Below are 21,929 nucleotides of genomic sequence, written 5' to 3' on the forward strand. Positions count from 1 at the left end.
TTCATTCTATCTCCCCCTTCCCATGCTCCCACTCTCCTTGGTCTCTCACACTACCCCTCTAATTTTCTATTCCTTACTCCTACTCTCCTCTGTTACATATTTCTACCCTTCTATCCACACTGCACCAATACAATGAAAGGTTACCAAATGGAATTAGGCATGGCGTTTGAAGCCATTTGACTAGCAGGGCCGCAATCACCTACCGCAGACTTCTCATCCCTCTCCACACTACTACTCTCCACCTCTACTCACTGCTGCTCTCCCCTCTCAACACTACTTCTCACTACACTATAATCACACCTTATTCCTCAGTCACCCTACTTTCACCCTCTCACTCACCTTCCCAGTCACTCTCATTCACCACCTACTCTCCCTCAACTTGGGTTTGAAGAGCACACAGCTAAAGTGTAGTCGGACGTGTCGATTGTGTATGCTGAAAAACGTGGTCACATGCAGCCGGTGAAGGAACCAGATGCCCGCAGAAGTAGAACAGTCTTTGATATGGCAGGAAGCAGATCTTACAAAATAGCTGCCGTCCACCGAAATGACTATTTAAATATAAGCACATTCAGTAATAATTATTGATGTTCTTATGTTTGTAAAGGAAAATGGTGGTTTCTGAAATGGGGCTGAACTGGATGGTCTCCAGCCAGCCCTCTGACTGGGGATCTCCAAACATCCCTTTAAGATGAGTAGCAGTACCCTCGATATAGATGGGGATGCAGATTCGTACTCATGCATCAAATACCTATGACAACTCAATGGTTTGGCAAAGGGAGTCGTTTAATGACAAGTACAAAAAACGGAGAGTAAAACGAACATCAGCAACTGCTCGATCTTCTCTCTCCCTCTTCCAACTCAGCTTACTTTCAGAAAAAAACACAGTATTTATAGCAGAAACTCGTCATCACTGACACACAATCTTAAAAACCTAACATGCAACGTGATTGGTTATAGGAAGGTCTCTTTAACATAGGTACTATATCTGTATGTGGTAACGGGGAGAGGGGATTGGACAATCAATGTCAGGTGGGGCAACTAAGCCCTGCCTTCAAAATGGCTACTATGAATGTCACTAAAAGTATGGCGTCCCATTGGCTCTACTCACTATAGGACCCTAGATTAAACGGTCCACTATGATTGGGTTGGCATCATCCCCATTCATAGTTTTCCACTTACGTCTAGCAGCATGCAGAAAGACCAGCCAGGTGCAGGGAGTTTGTCTACACCCCAGCTTCCCTCCAATTATTTTACAATCAATGATCACCTCAATGGTCATGTGTCAATTACTGCTTTGTAGTTTGGCCTCGAGTCTGCTTCTTGGTCTGAGAAATTTTAAGGAGTATGGGTATGGCAGGGATCCATGCTTAGGTGTGAAAGTCTCATCCTTTCCTGCTTGCCTTGTCACGTGTTTAGGACACTGTGAAATCGGCCTCTTCTTCATGTATTTTCGTGTATTTCATTTCATTCTGCCAGTCTTCTACCATCTGTGGATTATCTTGAACTTTCTGAACAGGCTACTCTGTTCTTTGTTCTTTAATTGTCTTGGCATGGTTACCTTCAGCTGGGTTTCGCTTCGTTTTAATTCTTGATTTGTTTGCTGCAACATTCTCCTCTCAAGACCTTTAGTAACCTTTGTTCAATTCTGCTCATGTGCATAGTGGAGTTACACTCATGTATAAAGTGCTTTTGAAGTATACATGTATATGTTGGCGCTTGCCACAATCTAATTTTCTACTAAGCATAAGCAAGCTTAACAATTTCTTTGCTTCTTGCGGTTTCTTGCATCTGTACACGTTTAAACTAACTGAATATCTTCATCGTGTATATGGCATAAATTTCTTCATCTTGACATCAACTTCTTTATATAGGGCTCAAGATGTCGCTCATCCATAGCATCTCCTCTTGGCTTTGTCTTCTATCAGCATTCTCTGGTCATATATCATCTATGTGTGTGTCTGTCCAATTTCTTATGACGTCACCATTCGTCTTCCCTTATTATCTTCTTGGCTCCTCATTATCTTCTTGGCTTCTTCGGGTATTCCCTTCTGACAACCGTCATTCTGTCTTGACTGTAGATATGGTTTTCTCAATGGGTACCTTACTGTCCATATTTTCTTTGGTGTCGGTACTTCAATAGGTGCTGTTCCTCTGATAGGCACTGGGCAGAGCCCAACACCTGCTCTTTGCTGCTTTATTTGTTCATCATATGTCACATACTCTGGTGTGAAAGTACCAGGTACTACGAAGGGGTTGGCAGGAATGTGGATGACACTTGGCACTTCCTCTTCAGGGCCTAGACAAAACACATTTTCAAAACATAGGTAGCATTTAAACGTTGAGGCCTGCCTGAATTATGGGACACGCAAACAGTGGATTAGCTACATTTTGATCTAATTATTTGCCACATTTGTTCATTTATTTTTAGCAAATGATTGTATTCTATATAAATGCTGTAGTGAGATTGCTTTGGTTATTAGTGTTTTTCCACTTGCTGCCTCGTGGCCTCTTCTGTTGCCTTCCCTTCCTTATCTTTTGTTCCTCCTCCTCCCTACATCTGCCCACCCCTTAGCCCCATTGGGCACTAGGCCCTATGTTATTGCTTCTCCAAGGGCAGCCCCACTGCCCATTGAAGCCCCCTGCGGCAAAGGACCCAGAGGTAAAGGACAGCTCCAGTGGAAGCAGCTCCAGATGGTTCCTGCCGGGGAAGCAAGAAGCCTGCAGTTGTCAACCTGCTGCTACCAACTAGGTAGGTGCGGTAAGGGAGAAGCAATCACTGCACCCCACCAAACGGACCCACCCTCAAATTATTCCTTTTTCGCTTATCAATCAACCATCCCTTAGAACCTCAGTACATTGTATTGTTTAGCCACACCGCTCATTTCTCTTGGAAAGTCAAATTTGCATTGCTGCTGTGCTATAACTAGGCAGTTTTCCCATTTTTTAGGAAAGTCAAATCTGGCTGGTTTGCTCACTGCTGCTGTGCTGTAACTTGGCTTTCTCCCACGTTTTAGGAAAGTTGAATCTGTGTGGTCTGTTAATTGTGGTTACTGTGTACTGTGAACTGTCCCTTTAGGCTCTCTCCCACTCTCTAGGTCGCCACCCCTCTGGGGGTACCGTTGTACTGTTGTGTGTCTTCCTGTCTGACCTTCCTGTGTGACTACCTGTCTAGCAAACTATTGCCCGGTCTCTATCACTCCTTTCCTGGGTAAAAGCTTGGAAAAGATGGCCATCTCCCAGCCTACTCTCCACACAGAATCTGTTGGTTGTCTCCATGAACATCAGTATGGCTACAGAGCAGCCAGAGGCACAGAAACTGTTCTGCCGAAGACCTGTAAAGATCTGCTCACTAATCTTAATTTAGCCTTCATTCTGTCCTCATCCTCCTTTACCTTTCCTCTGCTTTTGACAGGTCAATCATGCCATCCTGATCAATAGACTCTGTGAGAACCTGGGCATCACGGATCAGGCCCTGGAGTGGTTGACCTCCTTCCTCCTGCGCCGACTCTCCCAGGTCCAGCGTGGGTCCTTTCTATTCACCACCTCTCTCTCCACCACCTCTCTCTCCACATGTTGTGTTCCCCAGGGCTATATCCTCTCACCCTGGCTTTTCAATGTCCACTTGGCCCCTTTGGCCCACCTGATCTCTAGCTTCTCTTCTAAATTTCAGTGTTATGCAGATGATACTCAGCTCTCTTTCAGGCTCCCCTTAGCTTCCTCCTCCTCACTCATTCCTCATTGTCTTTCCGTGATTCATGCATGCTGATCTAATGATCTCTGCCTTAATGCCAGGAAGACTGAGATCCTCCTCATTGGGTCCCTTCACCCACATTCCCTCTCCCACTCTGGCCACCCTGCTTTGGCCCTCCTCCTTTGCTTTCCAGTGAGGCAAATAACCTTGGTGTCATCTTCAATTCCACTCACTCCTTCTCTCCTCACCACATCACGGACCATGAAAAGAAGGCCCACTACCAGTTGTACCTCCTCAGAGATATTCTTACTTTTCTCACTTTCCCCCAGAAGCTTACTCTCTCCAGAGCCCTGGTTCTCTCTGGACTACTGCAACAGCATCTTTCTCAATCCGCCTTCCTCGACTCTCCGCTCTCTACAACTAATCCATAACAGGACTGCAAGACTTGTTCTTGACCTCAAGCCCAGGGACCGTATCTCTCCAGCACTGAAATCTCTCCACTGGCTGCCGGTGGCTGCAAGGGTCAAGTTCAAGACCCTTCACTGAGCTACCCCAAACTCTCTGAGGGTCAGACACTTCTCCAGGCAGAGAGTAGGGGATGGATCGCTCTCCTCTCTAGGTGCCTCCCTCTGGAATGGCCTCCCTGCCCCTCTCAAACTTGAACCAGACCATCAGAATCCAGAATAAGCTTAAGACCTCCCTGTTCCCCTATGCTTTGTCTCTCTCTCTCCTCTACCAACCTACCTGTCTACTGCACTGACTGGTTGCTCACTGGGTACCAGGCTCCTCCATGATCCGTCTCCCCTGCACTGCCTTCAGTCATACCGCACACTTAGGGGATGTAACTGTATCCCTATAGTCCCTTGTCTCCTTGCACTTACCCAGAGCCACGCTGCCCAGGCTGCACTTACACAGAGCAATACTGCCCTGATTGCAATTTTCCCTTCGCTACCCCTGGCACTTCCCCTCTCTCCCTTCCCCCTGGACTTTGCGATCACACTTGCACAATCTGAATTACACAAGACCTAGTAAGATTGTTTGTCTTGTCCTCCCTCTGTCTTCCCTCCCTTGTCTTTTTTCGCCTAGAAACACTTGTGTACAGGCGTGTTATAAATGACATATCATATCATACACCTTTTTTCCTCACTCACACGCACACCTTGCATGAACTCTCACACCCTAGAACAACTTTCTCCCACCAAACAATCCTTCACCTTGCACATGCTTTCAGCCATCCTCCTCCACGCTCGTCTACACCATCTTTCCCCATTTGGTCTTTTGGTCCTACTTCTGCTCCTGTGACCTCTCCCAAACAACCCGCATTGCCTTGTTTTCCTGTCGCTTTTTGTCTTCCATTTGTTCTCCACCTCAGCTGTTCCCTGGGCCAACTGCTGGCTTCCTTCTCCCCAGAGGCTGGGTTACAGGTATTCAAGCACATATAAGAGGCTTTTCAAACATCTCAAACACAAAGTGAAAGAGGAGATTGAAGCATTACTTCAAAGGGGCTTTATAGAGAGAGTAGAAGGATCAGAGTGGTTGTCACCAGTCGTGGTAGCTACAAAATCCAATGGGGACATAAGACTTTGTGTAGGCCTGAGGGACCTTAATAAGAACATTTTGGTGGATCGTCACCCTCTACCCATCATCAGTGAGAAGTTGGCTACATTGAGCAAGGCAAACAACTTTTCAGTAATCGATTTATCACAAGCATATCATCAAATTCCACTCTCAGAGGACTGTCAATACCTAACTAATTTCATCACCACTTAAGGGACATTCAAGTATTGCAGGATGCCGTTCGGTTTGGCCGTTTTTCAGGGACTGATGGAGATGATGATGGAAGGTGTTCAAAATGTGATAATTTTCTAGGATGACATATTAGTACATGCAGAGTCTTGTGAGGAGCATGACAAGCTGTTGAGAGTTGTTTTGACAATGTTGGGAGAAGCTGGACTTACTGTGAGAAGGAGTAAATGTAGACTATCGGTAGATAGCTTTGAGTACTTAGGTCATGTGGTGTCGAGACAAGGTATCAAACCCAAGTTGAGTCTGGTAGATGCCATTGAGAAAGCTCCATGTCCCTGTGATAAGGATCAGGTCAGCTCCTTCCTGGGGTTAGCAGAATATTACCACAAGTTTGTGAAAAAATTTTCTAGTATTTCCACTCCATTAAGGGCCTTATTAAGAAAAGGAGTAAAGTTTCAGTGGTCCACACAATGTGAGGAATCATTCAGATTGATCAAACAAGGGATTGTAAAGGCTCCCTCCATGGGGAAGTTTGATGGCAATGACTGTACTGTACTAGTGGTTGATGCCAGTACTATAGGTTTGGGAGCTACGCTTCTACAGTATGATGCCAACAAAGTTGAAAGAGTTATAGCATTTGCCTCCAGACCGCTCAGAAGTGTTGGGGAGAATTATTCGGTAATAGAGCGTGAAGTGTTGGCCATGTTCTGGGCGGTCAATCACTTTAGATATTTTCTTTGGTGAAGAAGGTTTACAGTACGGTCAGATCACAAATCTTTAGCACAGTTGTTTAATAGTGGCAGATAGGCTGTAGGATCACCAAGGATAAGCAGGTGGGGCCTTGGTCTTCAGTTATACAATTTTGAAGATAGTTATTTGCCAGGAAAAAAGTATCTGGTAGCAGATTGTCTATCGAGATTGCCAGTAGAGCAAACTCAACCTGTTCAAGTTCAGGATTATGAAGAGTATGTTGTTGCTGAATTATTGAGTGTGGACCTAGAGGAGTGGGAACAAGTAGAGCTGGCAGATCAAGATTTCAGACTTATAAAGCAGTGGACTGTTGATGGGTGGCCTAATAAGGAGATGCTTGAAAAAAGGTTTGGGATCTGGTGGGAAATAAGAGAAGAGTAGATTATAGTTTGTGATAGGTTGAGGAGGGGGAGTTGCATAGTGCCTCCAGAAGGAGTGAGAAGAAGTTTGTTGGAGTTAGCACACCAATGTCATCTGGTTGAGGGAGCTATCAAAAGGATAGTGAGACATAGCTACTGGTGGCCCAGGATAGACAGAATGGCTGATGATCTGGTGAAACAGTGTAATGCATGCCTACTAGGTGACAAAAACAAGGTTGTGCGGGAAATACCTTTAATACCTAATTCAGTACCAAGTCAACCGTGCCAGAAGCTAGCAGTGGATATTTTGGGACCTGCGGCAGGTTTAGGAGATGAGTTTAAATACATTTTTGTTCTGGTTGATTGCCATTCTGAATGGGTGGAGTGGGAAGCTGTCAGAGAAGTAATGGCTACAGAATTAGTTTCCTTCTTAGAAAAAGTTTTTCTCAGAGAAGGTTGTCCTGCTGAGTTAGGTTTGGACAACGGTGTACAATTTGTCTCTCATTTCATGAGGAAATTTTGCAGGATTACGGCATCAAACACATCAGAACAGCACTTTATCACCCAAGAGCGAATGACTGGTCGAGAGGGTCAATAGATATATCAAAGGGGGCATTCAACTTGCAACGTGTAATGGCCAGCCTTGGAGGGATGTAATGAATCACATGATATGGAGTTATCTAACAACTCCTCACTCCACTACTAATGTTTCTCCTTTGTTTCACTTAAGGGAAGGGAGCCTGGAACCAAGTTGTGTCCTGGTTAGTTAGGTTTAGCAGGGACAGTTGCAGTGGTTAGGAACACCATTATGAGGTGGATTGCTAAGTGTCAAGCAAGGAACAAAGAGTCATTTGACAGGAGGGAGTGTGTCAAGAGTAGAGAGTGGAAGGTTGGCGATTGGGTGTGGGTCGAAAATCCCAGGTCTACACAAAAGTGTGTGGAAAGTAAATTCATGGGCCCTAAAAGAATTGCCGCAGTCTGTGGTAGTGTTGTCATCTTGGAAGGAGGCAAAGTGTGGTCGCAGGGCTGTTGGCCAGAGCTGAAAATCTCAGAAGTGGAGAGAGTGAGAAAATGCAGAGTGATGAGTGATTGATTGAAGAGCAAGGGGAAACTGATGATCCCTCACGCATGCGTGTCAAAGTAGTCAACAATAGTAATGTTAATAAGAGACTCACACGCAAACCCAGTTGGATGAAGGACTTTGTTCAGTGACATTTTTTTGCTTTCTGTATAATACATTTCCTCCTTTTCATTCTGTAATGTAATCACTAAGTCATTATAGTATAGTTATTTTATTTATTATTTCTTTTCTTTTCTTTCTTTTCTTTCTGCATTGAAGTTTCTGTGTTTAACATTGCGTTATGTTTACTTTCTGTTATAAAGAGGAAGATATGTAAAGATCTGTGTTTGTTGTATTTGATGTATCTTGCCGCGTTCCAGTTTCACGAGCTACGTGACACGTTCTACGTGGCTCGTGAAACTGGAATGCAGGGTTCAATTGTTGACGGTTGGCGGAGCTGAGAGATGGTGGGCTTGTTTCATTAAACTTAATATACTTTTATACCTGGAGTCCGTACCTCTTTTCAGCAGTCTTATATTGGTGTGGCCTTCAACTGGCAGGTTACAGTCACCCCAAGTAAGACAGGAATGCCCATATATGTGACCTGAGTTTGCCATGCTTAGTGACCCAAGCTACACATCATTGATGATACCCTGTGATGCACAAACGTGTGTGGTTGTTTGTGGTCTCATGCAGAAGGGATGTGGCCTAGCAGTTGTGGGGGGCTGCCCCTTTTAGGGTGGATCCAGTCCTTATTTTCATATGGATTTTACCATTGCATAATGGAGATGCCTTGTGAAAGATGACTTGTACGAGGGTTGCCCTGAGCAATTCCAGAAGTTATGATTAATTCAAAAACATCAATCCATCTTGCCAGTTTGCAGGAGACATTCAGTCTCATTTAAATGGTGGCAGATTCCAGTGAAAAACACATGCAATGGCTTTTAGCAGTTTTCCTCCACTTCCACTAAATCTACTTCTGCCACAGCATGAAATGCTCTGCACCAGGAGGGAACTGCTCATGCTGATAGGGATCACCGTTCTGATCCCCACATAATGGCATGATTTAAAATAAAATGATCTTTCATACATTTCCTGCATCGGGAGGCAGCATGCCCTATGCATTGAAATCAAAGGAGAAATTACCTGCCCTTATGTTTGATACAGAAAATGCCTTTGACAGTGAGCAAAAGTCAATCAATCACCTTTATTCAATTTCAAATCAATAGATAATGAATATAATCAATACAACGATCATAGTGTATAAAACAGTCTAACTATAGACAAAATATACAAAATTGTGCAGGAAATAATACCTTAACCAACCCAATAGAACACAAAAGTCTTTGAAAATGTTAAATAACTGGTAGGCCAAAGAGCTAAGCACTTCTTCTTAGATATGACATACAATATGTAATTTCAATATAATATGAAATATAGCTGGAAACTGTATGTTGTCATTTAGCTATCCTTACGCATTTAATTCTTAGAGTCATGCTCTATGAATGTATTTAGCTACTTTGCCCACAACAGTGTGAGTTTTATTTCAAAAGCTCACTGCCTCCTCCACTGATCGTTTGTTACAATCGTGCAGGCATGGGTGGAGATAAAACGTCCTATATTTACATATAAAAGGAACATTTGTGAGCATGTGCGTGTGGGTCTGTTCGAAATGTTCAGTATGCTTCCCAACATGCTGAAAACCTGGAATTTGGAAAGTGGGTAGGTTCCAATATGTAGACAATATACATTTTTCAAATTTTGTTCCTTTTTTAAGCGTTTTTTAAAAGCAATCAGCAATGCTTGGATGTGTGTGTGTGTGTCTGTTCGAAATGTTCAGCATACTTCCCAACATGCTACAAACATGTAATGTAGCATGTGGGTAGGTTCCATGGTGTAACTGCTAGTCTAGTATAAAGTGGATACCGCACCAGAAAGTGGGAGAGTGTTTTACAAACAATTCCACAGTGAGGACATTGGGCATCTTTCTAAGTCCGGCGGTAACCCGCCTGTGCTACCAGCGTGTTGCCACCAGACTTTAATACGGTTTCCGCTACCTGAGATCCTGGTGCCATCAGGACATTACAAGTCCCAGCGGCCCGGGATATTAGGCGGCAGAAAATGTTAGTCCCATAGGACTCCACAGGAATGGGGACTCCATGCTTCTGTGACAACTGTGCCTACCGGGGCTGAATCGCCTGGCAGGTCATACTTGCAGGGCGTATCTGCTCCGGCGCCAGATTTGTAGTCTGCCAGTCCGGAAAGGCTGCTGATATGTTGCAACTGGCACCCTTGTTTCTGGGCCGGCAGACTCGTAATGAGGCCCATTGATCTGATCAGAAGCATCCCAAGTGTTCATGAGACTGGCTAAGGGCTAAGTACCAAATCTAAACTTAGTTAATAGAGATCTTGCAAAAACTGGTGTCATAAAGTCAAGGTATTGTTCATAGCAGAAAACTGGTTTGGCTTCCCAATACCACTAAGTTGAGTCAAATCACTGATCTCATTAAGAACCAGGTCTTCCTCTCTAGCTATACAGGCCGCTTTCACCAGTTCCTCAGATGCCAATGTTAGGGAAGGTGGATCAGACCATACTTCACTGTGATCAATTTAGGATGCCAGTTTTCTGATGTTCTTAAACCATGGTGCAGACGTATCGCAACCTCTGTATTTACACAGTCATCCATTATCGGACCCAGAAAAAAGTGGTCTCAATGCGACATAATGATCAATACATTCAAGGTCTGTGTCAAGGTGCAGCGGTGGGGTAGGAGTCCCATTAGGGAGAGGCAATATTTTTTTCAGGAAACCATTCTCTGTTTGAAGGAGTGATGGGCAGGCCCTAAATCACCATCGCTCCACACTATAGGTTGCAGCTTGTTTTGCCTTCATTTCGTACAGCTTAATTGCTGGGAGCAGGGCTCAATGCCTGTGCGATTTTGGTAAAGTTAGATATGACTGACGATTGCCTAGTTAGAACCATATCCGCTTCTTGTATAGGATCAGGCCAACTTCCATCAGAGGAAAACCTAATTCCCAAGTAATCAAACCCTTTTACTTGATAAATCCAAGAATCCTTGATTAGTAGGTTTAATCTTGAGGGTTTTTAGCAGATAGGTAGGAGGGCCATAGTTGTTATCTTTGCTTTGTTGATTGTTAGACCTCTTTCACAGCAGAACTTCAGAAAAACAGCAAGCTGTTTCCACCGGTGTGCAGGATATTAAGACAGCATCATCTGCAAATAAGAGCATAAGACACTAATCCTTCCCCAGAGTTGGTGCATCAGTTGGTACTAGTAGCTGTTTTTCAATGGCCGTAATAGTGTAAAGCATGAACAGCAGGGGAACCAAAAAACGCATCCCTGAAAAACTCCCTTCTGGACCTCAAACGGTGCAGTACTTCCCTTGCAGGTCCCCACCTGGCCACCGCCTCATTACCAGTACAAAGGGATCAAATTGCACTAAGGATTGGGAAGGGGAGTACCCCATAGTTTGATTCTCATACAGCAACAAAAGCAGTCTGAAGGTCAATGCACAGCCCATATAATGTACATGTTCTCAGCAAGACATATTGTTGAAAAAGTTAAAGAAATCTGAAATATTGATCAGTAGTATTGATTTCACGTTTAAATCCCTTTTGTAAATGGCATTTTACATTTCTTTCCCCTGCCCATTTTACAACCCTTCACAAATGGAGTCTAGCCTAACTCTTGCCAACTCCATCCACGAGGGATCATTGGATGGAAATGACCAAGGTCCTCCCTCACACTTGTCTGGTATATGTCCAGGGTTGTCAATGAACTCACAGACGTTTTTATGGGAAGGCAAAAGGGGCACTTGCCCCAGGCCCCCAATTTGGAGGGGGCCCCACAAGGCTTCCTGATCTAAATAAGTAAGATTCTGTTTGTCACCAGACTTAAACAGAACACATCAGGATATTTGATGGTGTGCTGCTGAGGCTCTAAACCCATTGCCAGTCGGTTGTTCTGCCTTGATCAATTCAACATGTAATGCTGTCTGTGTTCATTGCGGTATACATAGTCTACATAGTCACTGTGCTCACTAATGCAAAATTCTGTAGCATTCCTTCCTTCCTGTGGGAATTATGTTGATCAGGTGCAATAGCCAAAGGTCTAATGCATATTGATAGTTCAGAAGTTAGCGAAGTGTATTGCACACTCATTGCAGAGATATGTGTTTATATGCAAGATTAGAATAGCACATTCTAGCAGAGCTGGCTGAGCCTTTCCTATGACTGAAGTTTATAAATGTGCCTTCATATGTATTTGGTTTTGCAGCACAAAAGGTGCAATTATCAGAAATGTACCTGCACCCAGATAGGTGTTGCTATACAAACTAGCATGTCATCGTATGATGAAGGTCTATAAATTGGCTTTTTCAGATGGGGTGTTGTAAAACCTAGGCAATCACGTCCAACGATGAGCCTAAACTGTTAGTCCAAAAGGTGAATAAGTATCCTAATTCAAGACTGTGGAACCAAAGCGTTCATGCTTGTATCCTGGTTTTATCAGCAGACGATACAGTGACCCTGGTCAAATCATCTAATATGTTTTACATCACTATGCTGTCTTCTGTGTGGTTTGCCTTCTCGCATGCTGGCGGCATTGTTTAGCCCATTACTTGATCTTTCTTCTCATGGAGGCCATTTGAGTGGAGGGGGTGGTAGACAGAACAGAGCGGACAAGATGCTGTAGGCCTCAGGCAAGTATATTTTAAGGTCTGCTTATTTGACACAAGAAAATGTTTATTTTTTTGTAAAAGTCAAAGGTTTTTCTGCATGTTTATGAATGACTATTTCACAAGCCAGTGTTTCGGAAGTATTTAAATCTTTAAAATATAAAAGACAAACCCAGATTAAATCTGTTAAATCACATTGATTGTTATGCTGGTACTTATATACTTCCCTAGAGGATGGCGATAACGAAGCTAGAATCATTCCCATTTTGCAAAACACCCTTCTATAACATTTTGTTTAAAAAAAATGGTCGTGTTTGGTAATTTGATTTATGTACTTTCCAAGCCTGTTTTATAAAATATTATTTTAGTTCATGGTAAGAACTGGAAAAGAAAGTCCTTAAATGCAGACATTGCAGAGTTGGCATACATCCTAGCTTCACCCCTTCACCAATGTGTGATCCTGGGCATCTAATTTAATCTTGTATTGCCTAACCTCTGAAAATCCCTAAACCTTTTTATTGCCAGTCCCTAAACCTTTTTAAAATAGTCAGCCTTTCAGAGTGATATCCTTCTCAGGTTATGATCTTCAAATAAGCCTCACTCATGGTGTCACTGGCTATAGTGTTGCTTCCACTATAATAGTGAGCGTTGATATGTTGCACACCACAGGCATTTGTTCCTTTGATCTCTAATGGCAGCACTATCTGTAAACAATATCCCACTTCTTATCTCAGTCTGTCTGGATAAAGACACCTTCCTGGTAGATTCTGATCTGCATGTACTATCCATGCTATGCTATGTGTAACTTTCTCCTTCCTTCCAATTGGTCTTCTCTATCCATGCTTGAGCACTTTTGCATTCTGTGAGGCAGCAAATGTGAGTCACTGTCTATTCTGGGTTACATGTACCTGTTTCATATGGTCCTCGATTAATACTACAGGCTTCATACCTTCATAGATTCTATTGATAAAAAGTCTCCTGTATCTATACAAGAAGAGAAGTAACCGTAGACTGCTAATGTTGGCCTTCAAATGCTACTTGTTTATCATTCTGATTAGAGCAAGAATGAAGTGGGTAAGGGGACTTAAAGGGGGTAAACATGCTTACTTTTGTATGCTGTGAGGCAGAATATCGACTATAGGAGGAGAGGGGTAGAGGGAGTGGAAGGGTGCGACCAGATCTTCTTGATCACTTAATTCCTTTGGTTTGGTGGAGGGGGGCCCCAAGATGTCCATGCCCAGGGCCCAAAACGTGCTTAAGATGGCCCTGCATGACCTGGTGCAGTTGCAAAGGCTGCTGTAACTGTGAAAAGAAAAGGAGGAAAGGGTTCCATGGGCTCATTTCTGATTTGAAAAGTTCAGGTGGAAAGCTTTCCAGGACAGGAGCCTAGTTATTCTTTTGCGTCACATTCGCCCTGGTTACTTCTTCTAATGTGAAAGCCAGCGCTTCAACTTGATTATTATGAGTGTGAAAGCAATGCTGGTCACATAGAAAGGCACATCTAGACTCGTGGTATAGCCCTCTGAGGTGCTCTAACCACTAATTCCCTGGTTTATTACACAGCAGATCATTGCTACCATCAGTTAAGGCCAAGGCCGCAAGTTTCCAGAATCGGATTGAATTCTCCTACATAGATTCCAATTTGGCCTCTTTATAAATCTTTTCTTAACCCTCACTAACGTCTTGCAGGATCGCCTGGCCTCATTTAAACAATGTTTATCATAGTTGCCCAATTCTTTAGTTGCTTTTAATTTAGACATTTTACAATCATTCTCAAACGAAGGATTTTTCTTTGGAGCGTTTATTTTAATTGTTTAATTAAATGTCAACCGAATCGTGCATCATCCGCTTGCGTTCGAGCCGATAAGTGCTTGTATTCCCCTCTGGGTTAGATGCTGCCCTTGGCATTGATGAGCCAATGAACATGGTGGCCATGATAGGTCAGGGCCCCGGCCTCCACCGAAGGCTCTGAAACCCTGCAATTCCACAACCTGAAAACAAATCCAGCGGTCAACAATTGGGCAAGCAAGTTCCTTCTGACAAGCCCTGGAACTTTGTAATAAACGTTTTCCTTTACGATTTGTGAGCGGGGAATCATCTTACTATTTCTTTACTGTTGTAAGAATAAAATCATGATTTTGTTTAAAAATGTCCTTGTATAAGTCTCCTGTGGCCACCAAACCCAACTTTCCTCTCACAAATGCACACGTGATATATTTATAAATGTACTTGTGAAGTAACCCATGATTTTTCCTTGAGAAAGTGCAGATTGCAATGCCTAAAACACTAATGATGAGCATCTGCTTGCGCCATTTACTGAGATTATTAAATTAAGGATATGTTTGTTCAAGCTTGCTTTGAGGCTGACCTTGGTGGTGACTGTGGGAGTGTAACTCCAAACATAAAATATTTAGACCATAGCAAATTAGTCATGAGTAGCCAGCCAAGCTGGTTCTGACATGGCCAAGCACAATATTGGACCTAAAACTAAGATTACATTTCCATCCTGTTTGATTAAATGTCCTTTCGTTTCCGATTTGCTCGACCACGCACATGCTTCTTAATCAAGGCACAGACCAACAACCCTGGCAGATTGGGTTGGTTTGCAGGTGTGTTTACATTTTCTGACATTGTTTTTTTTTTGTTGCACAAAATCAGTTCGTATTTCACTCCTAACATAGCACTATATGAGTCTGACCGTGACATGCTGTTGCTCAGCATCTGGAAAGTGTCTCCAAAATGGCGGCCAGGACACTGGCGAGGTCAAGTGAAGTGGTAACTATGCACTGCACACCTGGATTCGATTAGGAGCAGGCTCGCCGCCAGGCATGCTAATGACCTGTGCCAGGGCTTTTGAGCTTTTTGATGGAAACCTTAAAGGCCCTCAGTCGAGGCTCACCAGACGAGGCCCCCTGCCCCTAACCAGACGAACTTCCGGTGAAAGAAATTTAAAAAGGAAAACATGTTTCATTGACCCAATGTGTAATACTCCAGTAATGGTTGAGTGTTGTTAGGAGCATTGTGTAACATAACAGCTACATGTGGGCCAGGTTTGAAATAAAAGTAGAACGGACATGTTTGGTGGTGCTTTATCTCTTGTACCTCGTTTTTATATATACATTTTTTCTAATTCCACATTCCATGAGTTACGTATTTTGGCACTGTGTTTATTTGCGTTCCTTTTTACGGTGCGTGCGTGCGTGTGTGGTCCAGTCAATCTCTTTAATAGATGCCAAAACAGAGGAGGGAAAGAACGGCCAAGATCTACGAGAAAGAAAAAAAGGAAGACGCTGAAGTGGAAACAAAAACACGGAAGCCTACCCGTCCTGCCAGACGGAAAAGAGAAAGTGCCAAAATAAGTCAGTAAAGAAACTAAAGTAAGCACATGGGCATATGATATGCAAATCATTTGTAAATGCTGCTAGTCCTAAAATATATTCTCGAGCTCATGCTCGATGTTGGGTAACGTAAGCAAAATGCGTATAAGCCTTGTATAGGGCCTTTTTGTGCATGTTGCTTACGATACGCAACATGTTAATTCGTTTGTATGGCGGAGAGGAAACTTGTGTTTCTTCCACCTCTCTTCCTCTCCGTCATACAAATGCCCCAGCCTTTGCACCTGCATGCATTGCCGTGCAGCTACAAATGCTGGCAATTCATATGGAGCCCACCGACTTTATGCAGCAGCATAAAGCAGACGAACTCCATAGGGGTCCATTGTAAACTCTGCCTACCATTGCATTAGGCAGCGTTTACAATGAAACGCTTCCTATCATGCTCACATGGCAGGCGGCGTTTACAATTAAAATTAAACACTGACTACCATAGTAGGCATTGCTTATTTGTTATTGTAAATACTGCCTAATTTGCACAGCAGAGTGCAAATATGCAGGGAAACGGGCAGCATAACCACGTACATGCTGCCTTTTTCCACCAAGCAAATGGACACAATTTGGTGGTGGGTAGCTGCCTATGTGTACATCAAATGAGCTCCTCTGTGTCTTTCAGATCACAACCCAAAAACATTTAAAGGAAAGCCCTAGAGGTTGTGAGTTGTCATCCTCCTGCGACGTCCCAGGGTACTTTTGTCTCTGAACCAATAAAGCAAGTGCTCATATTTTAATAATCTCCAATCATGCGCATGTGGAACTTGATGTATGAGGTAATTGAACACCCTAACTGTGGTATCACTGCCACACCTGCAGCCCAGCCCTGACGTCAGGTTTACACCACTTGTAATGAAGCCACATCTTTCAGCGTATTCCTCCTCTGATGCTTAATGGAGGATGTAACACAGACGAGAATGTAGTGGGCCATGAGACTAGTGGAAAGGGAGTAGTTGTTTCTGGGTTGTACTAGAGAGACAATCCTTTTAACCAGACCTTCAAATGTGTAACATTCACATCTGCACCTTGGTCCGAATGTGGCGCACAGGTAGAAGTGTGCCTGGGATAAAATGATGGGAATGCACCACCTGTATTGCGGGAACACGCTCTATAGGCTCCCCACGTGATACATCAGTGGAAGATGACAGTGAACATGCAGCCAAAGATAACGCACTATTCCCCAGTTTAGTACTTGCAACTCACTAATGAAAACCAATGGGATGGTAGGAACTCTGAACTTACCCCAGAAGAGAACTGTTTGATAAACAAAGAAGGCAACTCTGACTTACTCCTGGAAAGGAACAGTTAAGTTACGACAGAGTTACTATGGAAACTTCTTCCTAAATCTAACAATCTCTTTCTAGGGTCACAAAGAGCAGCTCCCAGTAACTACTTTGTGACTCGGCCCCCTACACACTGCCTGCGCTTTACGGGTTAGCTGCCACCTTTTAGTGGAAACGTATAGACCTGCACTTCATTCCCACCCCCGCGTGCAATGGACCAGTCCATAAGACCTGCCTGCGACACAATGCCAGGTGCCACCCGAGCCAGAGTGCGATGGATGTAGAAATGGTTGCCTGGGAGGAACTGAGCATGCTGTCCACGAGACATGTCGCTCTCTATTCGTGACATGTCGCTCTCTGTTGATTTACTTCGCGCAAGAGTCGTTTTTTTGCCAGGGTTGGCCCTGAATCCGTAATCTTAATTTGACCGAAAGCTAAAGTTTCACAAAAAAAATAATTTACGATGTGAGAGGTCGTGGTCTGCCCTTGACGTTTTACGGTCTCACAACAAAATGCAGCTCAAAGCTTAAAGCATTTATATGTAAATTTAAAAAAAAAGCACTGCTCTAACAATGTTGCCAAACGGAGCATCTGTTTGGCCGCAGTCCGCCCTATGAACGTTCACTTGGAGGCCTGAGAGGAGAGCGATGTCCCATAACAGGAAAGGGAAGAGGATAAACACACCGCGCGGCGCTGTCAGTAACTGAACTGCTCCAAGGCCCCACCTTCTGCGAAAGAAGGGAAGAAAACAAACCTGTCTCAAATGTTAACAATACAAAGCTTATTAAAAAGAAAAGCTGCCGGAGAAAGATAATGTGAACCAGAGCAGGGCGTTGAATGCGAGAACGTGAAATGTGTTGTTCCAGCTTCATCTTATGGCCCACAGCCGTCTCCCCCTCCCCCTCTCTTGGCTGCGTCTTGTGTCGGAAGCCGCATGGCTTTTGTATTCTTCTTCCTGCAGAATAGGAGTGTCCTGGATGTTCTTAATGGCTCCCCAGAGCAACTGTTCGAAGCAAATAACTCCTCCGCATTTTGTGTGCTGGCGGGAGTGATGAAAAGTGGTCTGTGGCCTACACCTGGCTCGGCCGCCTCTGTGATTCTTTCTGTCACATGGGCTTGCCTGCGAACATTGGTTAACTTTCTTTCAGGAGCATGACCCCTGCTGGCCTCATCGCCACACTGCCCCATGCCGTCTTCCTCCAGGGGTCCATTCGATGTGGAGCTCTTGGGCCTGTCTTCTTCCAGCAGCCTCCTCACAAGATCTGATGTGTGGGTTGTGTAAGCGGGCCAAGCCCCAGAATCTGGAATCAGATCAGTGGGAATGGCGATGCGTCCACCAAGCAAACGTGGCTCTGGGGAAACAAGAAGGTCGGGATTAAAACAAGCAAGGCATGGCCCAAAGTCACACCACGAAGTAATACATGCAACGAAGGAGCAAACTGCAGACTCGACCTCTGAACGGGGGTGGCACTTAATCTGTAGAAGGCAAATCATATCACAAGTCTACAATCTCAAATCAACAGCCATGCCATTTTCTCAGCAGAAAGCTCATTTTGGGAACAAGTTAACCAGAGCACAAAACCCACCCATAGCCAGTTCATGGCAGATACTATTCCTTACTGAGTCACCCAATCCTTGCCCTTCATTCCCTTCAGCGCAGGAGTCGCAGCAGGCCTTACACACACTGTTCATGATCACAATTGAAAAGATTACAAAGCATCTGTTTAAAAAACCTAAACCCATCTGCATATAAATATTTGTGAGTTATCCTCCACCAAAATATCCCGTTTTCTTCGTTGGGGCTGGAACAACCTGAACTATAGCAAAGGTCAAGTACAATAAACCAACCTCCATCACACAAGTAGGATTACATTGCCATGATATTTACAGTGGGTTAGCTAATGCAAGTGGATCAGGGTCACCTGACGGATGCCCTGTCCACGAGCACATAGCTGCCTGTTGTTTGCCTCTCTTTTTGCCTGCCCACAATCCCTCTTAATTTGGGTTCCAGTTTAAAAAAAAGATTTTTCAATATTTTAACTGCCTCGCCCCTCTCCTTCTTTTGCACACTCTTAGCTGACGGGGAGGTCTCACCTAGAAACTTGAAGCAATGGTAGATGAAGACAATGACAAATCGTGTTTGGGCCTGTGGAAAGATAGAAGAAAGAAAAGGGCAATTGCTGCTTGTTCTTGTTGTGACCTGGAAAGGCTCCTACACCCCACACCTCAAGGAAGCTTTATACCCCTTGGCTCACCCCATAACCTGTGCATTGCATATTCACTATCAACAGAAATGTCAAACACTGCACACCAGTGATGGTAAGATGGACACCACACCAACATCATCCACATCACCCTCAATTTAACCCTCACATTATCCGCTATACAAATTTGCAGGCCAGAGCCGAACAGATTCCGCTCAGCAATGTTACACACAGCTACCACTGCACACATGATCACCATCCATTACCCATAACCCATGTAGGCTTCATCACTCGATCATGTCTGACACCTACCTCTACCCTCATCCTGGATGTCTTCTTTCTATCAAGACAGTATTTACCTCAGGAACAGACATCACAGGAGTGGGCAGGGACTAACCATCATCCATAATTCATATTGACCTCACCACATGGGAAGTAGCCACCATCAACATATTCAAAGCACTCACCTGCCAATTCAACCTCTCACTTACAGACACAGTCACCTCTGACCTTATCTACAGATTACCTAAGCCCGGCATAGCCTTAATTATCAACTTCACCAGCATGGTCCTCACCAAGTCCCACACATTTGCCAAAATTGTCTTCCTCAGGGGCTTCAACCTCCTAAGTAACACTGCCACCAAGACCATGAAGGAGGCAGTACTAAACCTATTGGTCACACAGAACCTCACCCAACATACAATGTAGCCAACTCACAACAAAGGCAAACTCCTCACTTCATCACGACAGACTGACCAGCTCTCCAATACAACACATTCATACCTCTTAACTGGCCAGATCACCTCAATCATCTTTCACCACCATCAATGCTAGCCTGACCAACTACAGACAACACAAGCCCATGGAGCAGACATCCTAAACCTTCAAAAACTTCCCTTCAGAGCTACTCAGAGAAGACCTGGTCAACCGCACCACACCACTATGAGGACCATGCAGCATAGATTTCTATCCCTACTAGAAGCATTCAGGAACATCCAAAGACAAACATCAGCATACAGAAAGACAACGAGCCATCATAACCAATATATCTGCTCCATTGTAGATGCAAGAGCCCAATGTCAGAGAAAGTGTCATCTGGAAGCAAGGGAAAACGTGGCACAAGTGTGAAACAACATCTGACAAAACCCTGCTTAAGGAGCTGAAGACTTTCTGCAGACATATGATCATCACTGTAAACTATCTTCAACTACAAGAACACAATAGCCAAAGCCAACAATAAAACAAAGGCTCTCATTAAGGCAGTCCAAGCAGTATCCCACAGAAATGACATCTTGCTATCCTCAAAACTTAAGGCACAACCAACAAAAGTCCTCCACCCCCTCAAGGTACTCATCAACACATCCATGACTGGGAGCACCTTCCCCATCTCCCGCAAAACCAGAACTATCTTTAGCCTGCTCAAGATGCCAACACTGGACCCTTAATCCCAGCAACTAACACCCAATCACACACCTTCCTTTCCTAGGCAAGATTTTTGAAAGAGTTGTTGCCACCAAAATTCAGGGACCTTCCAAGTAGTAGACAATGAACCCCCACCTCATGGTACATCTCAATCTCTGTACAGGCTTCATCATGGTTGACCTGCAGAGACAATATCTACTGCTGGTTCACCTATTTCCTGAAAGAAAGCTATCAGTATGTCCAGATCGATACCTCCAGATCACCACTTCTACGCGCCACTTGCTGAGTCCAAAGGCATACATCTTCTTTCCCACAATCCTCTACTTCTGCATGGAACCCCTGTGTTTCCTTCCCACAAGCCACAGCATGCACATCCACTAGAACAAAGAGGATACACAATCCTACCTGAAAATATAATCCATTAAAGACGAGTATCAACTGAAGGCCTAACTCTCCACGATCCTGACCCGGATATCTAGTACCTACCTCACACTCAATTCTACCAACACATAATTCCAGGTCCTCATCACAACACTGAGCCCCTCCACATTCAGAAATGTCAGACCACCATGAATCTCAAAGGCTTCAAAACGCAATTGACAGTCTTCACCACATTTCCAGGGCTCCATGGATAGAAGTGCAGCATAGAACATCATTGTACCAACTATCCCTACAGTGAAATGTCAAGCACTTCCTACCAGCTTCAGGCCCATTGCACAGTCCATGATCCAATCCCGTGTGGGCAGACTAAACACTGTGCTCATCTGCTTACCCAGATATATTCACTGACACTTTTCAAGCGTCCCCCACTACACTGCCTGTCCCAGCTAAGGTCTCTTCAAATAGCACCACATAATGCCCATACTCATCACACTTCAGTGGCTATCCCTACATCTATCCAGGGACTTCAATGCCAGCTGCAACACATTCAAAGCTATCACCATGTACACTTCTTGCCACCCAGCAGACAAAGTGACCATCTCTGGTGCTCACTGCATTACCAGCAGTTAGAACAAGCCCAGATGAGGGCAGCGGGAATGCAAAATGGAATAAACCAGGAAACAAGCATACTCGGTCTATGCCCGAATAATCTGGAACCTCATACTTCATAAGGGACAAGTTACTTACCTGTAACTGTTGTTCACCAGCCTGGGTCTGGCATGGATACATATGTTCATGAATATTCCCCGTCGTCAGGCTGGGAATCCTCAGTAAAAGAAAAAACAGTTTCAGTTTTGTTTCTAAACTGACTTTCTCCTAGAAACCAATCACTGAGCTCTGGGTCATACTGCCCCTGGTCAGTGACTGCCCTCTACTTAAGCCCCTCCTCT

At 44.2% G+C, this 21,929-nt stretch overlaps 1 protein-coding gene across 1 annotated transcript in view; it reads right to left on the reverse strand.

Annotated features, from left to right (window-relative positions):
- Positions 1-8,822: 8,822 nt before the first annotated feature.
- Positions 8,823-21,929, reverse strand: part of LOC138582864 (uncharacterized) — a 369,942-nt gene continuing 356,835 nt past the window's right edge. The window contains exon 2 of the mRNA XM_069654554.1: positions 8,823-18,324. Within this exon, the coding sequence (XP_069510655.1) occupies positions 17,846-18,324 (479 nt within the window). The 3' untranslated portion in view covers positions 8,823-17,845. The remainder of the gene's footprint in view (positions 18,325-21,929) is intronic.

The sequence above is a fragment of the Ambystoma mexicanum genome, chromosome 3q, assembly GCF_040938575.1.
Source record: "Ambystoma mexicanum isolate Mex_15411 chromosome 3q, UKY_AmexF1_1, whole genome shotgun sequence".
Taxonomy (NCBI): domain Eukaryota; kingdom Metazoa; phylum Chordata; class Amphibia; order Caudata; family Ambystomatidae; genus Ambystoma; species Ambystoma mexicanum.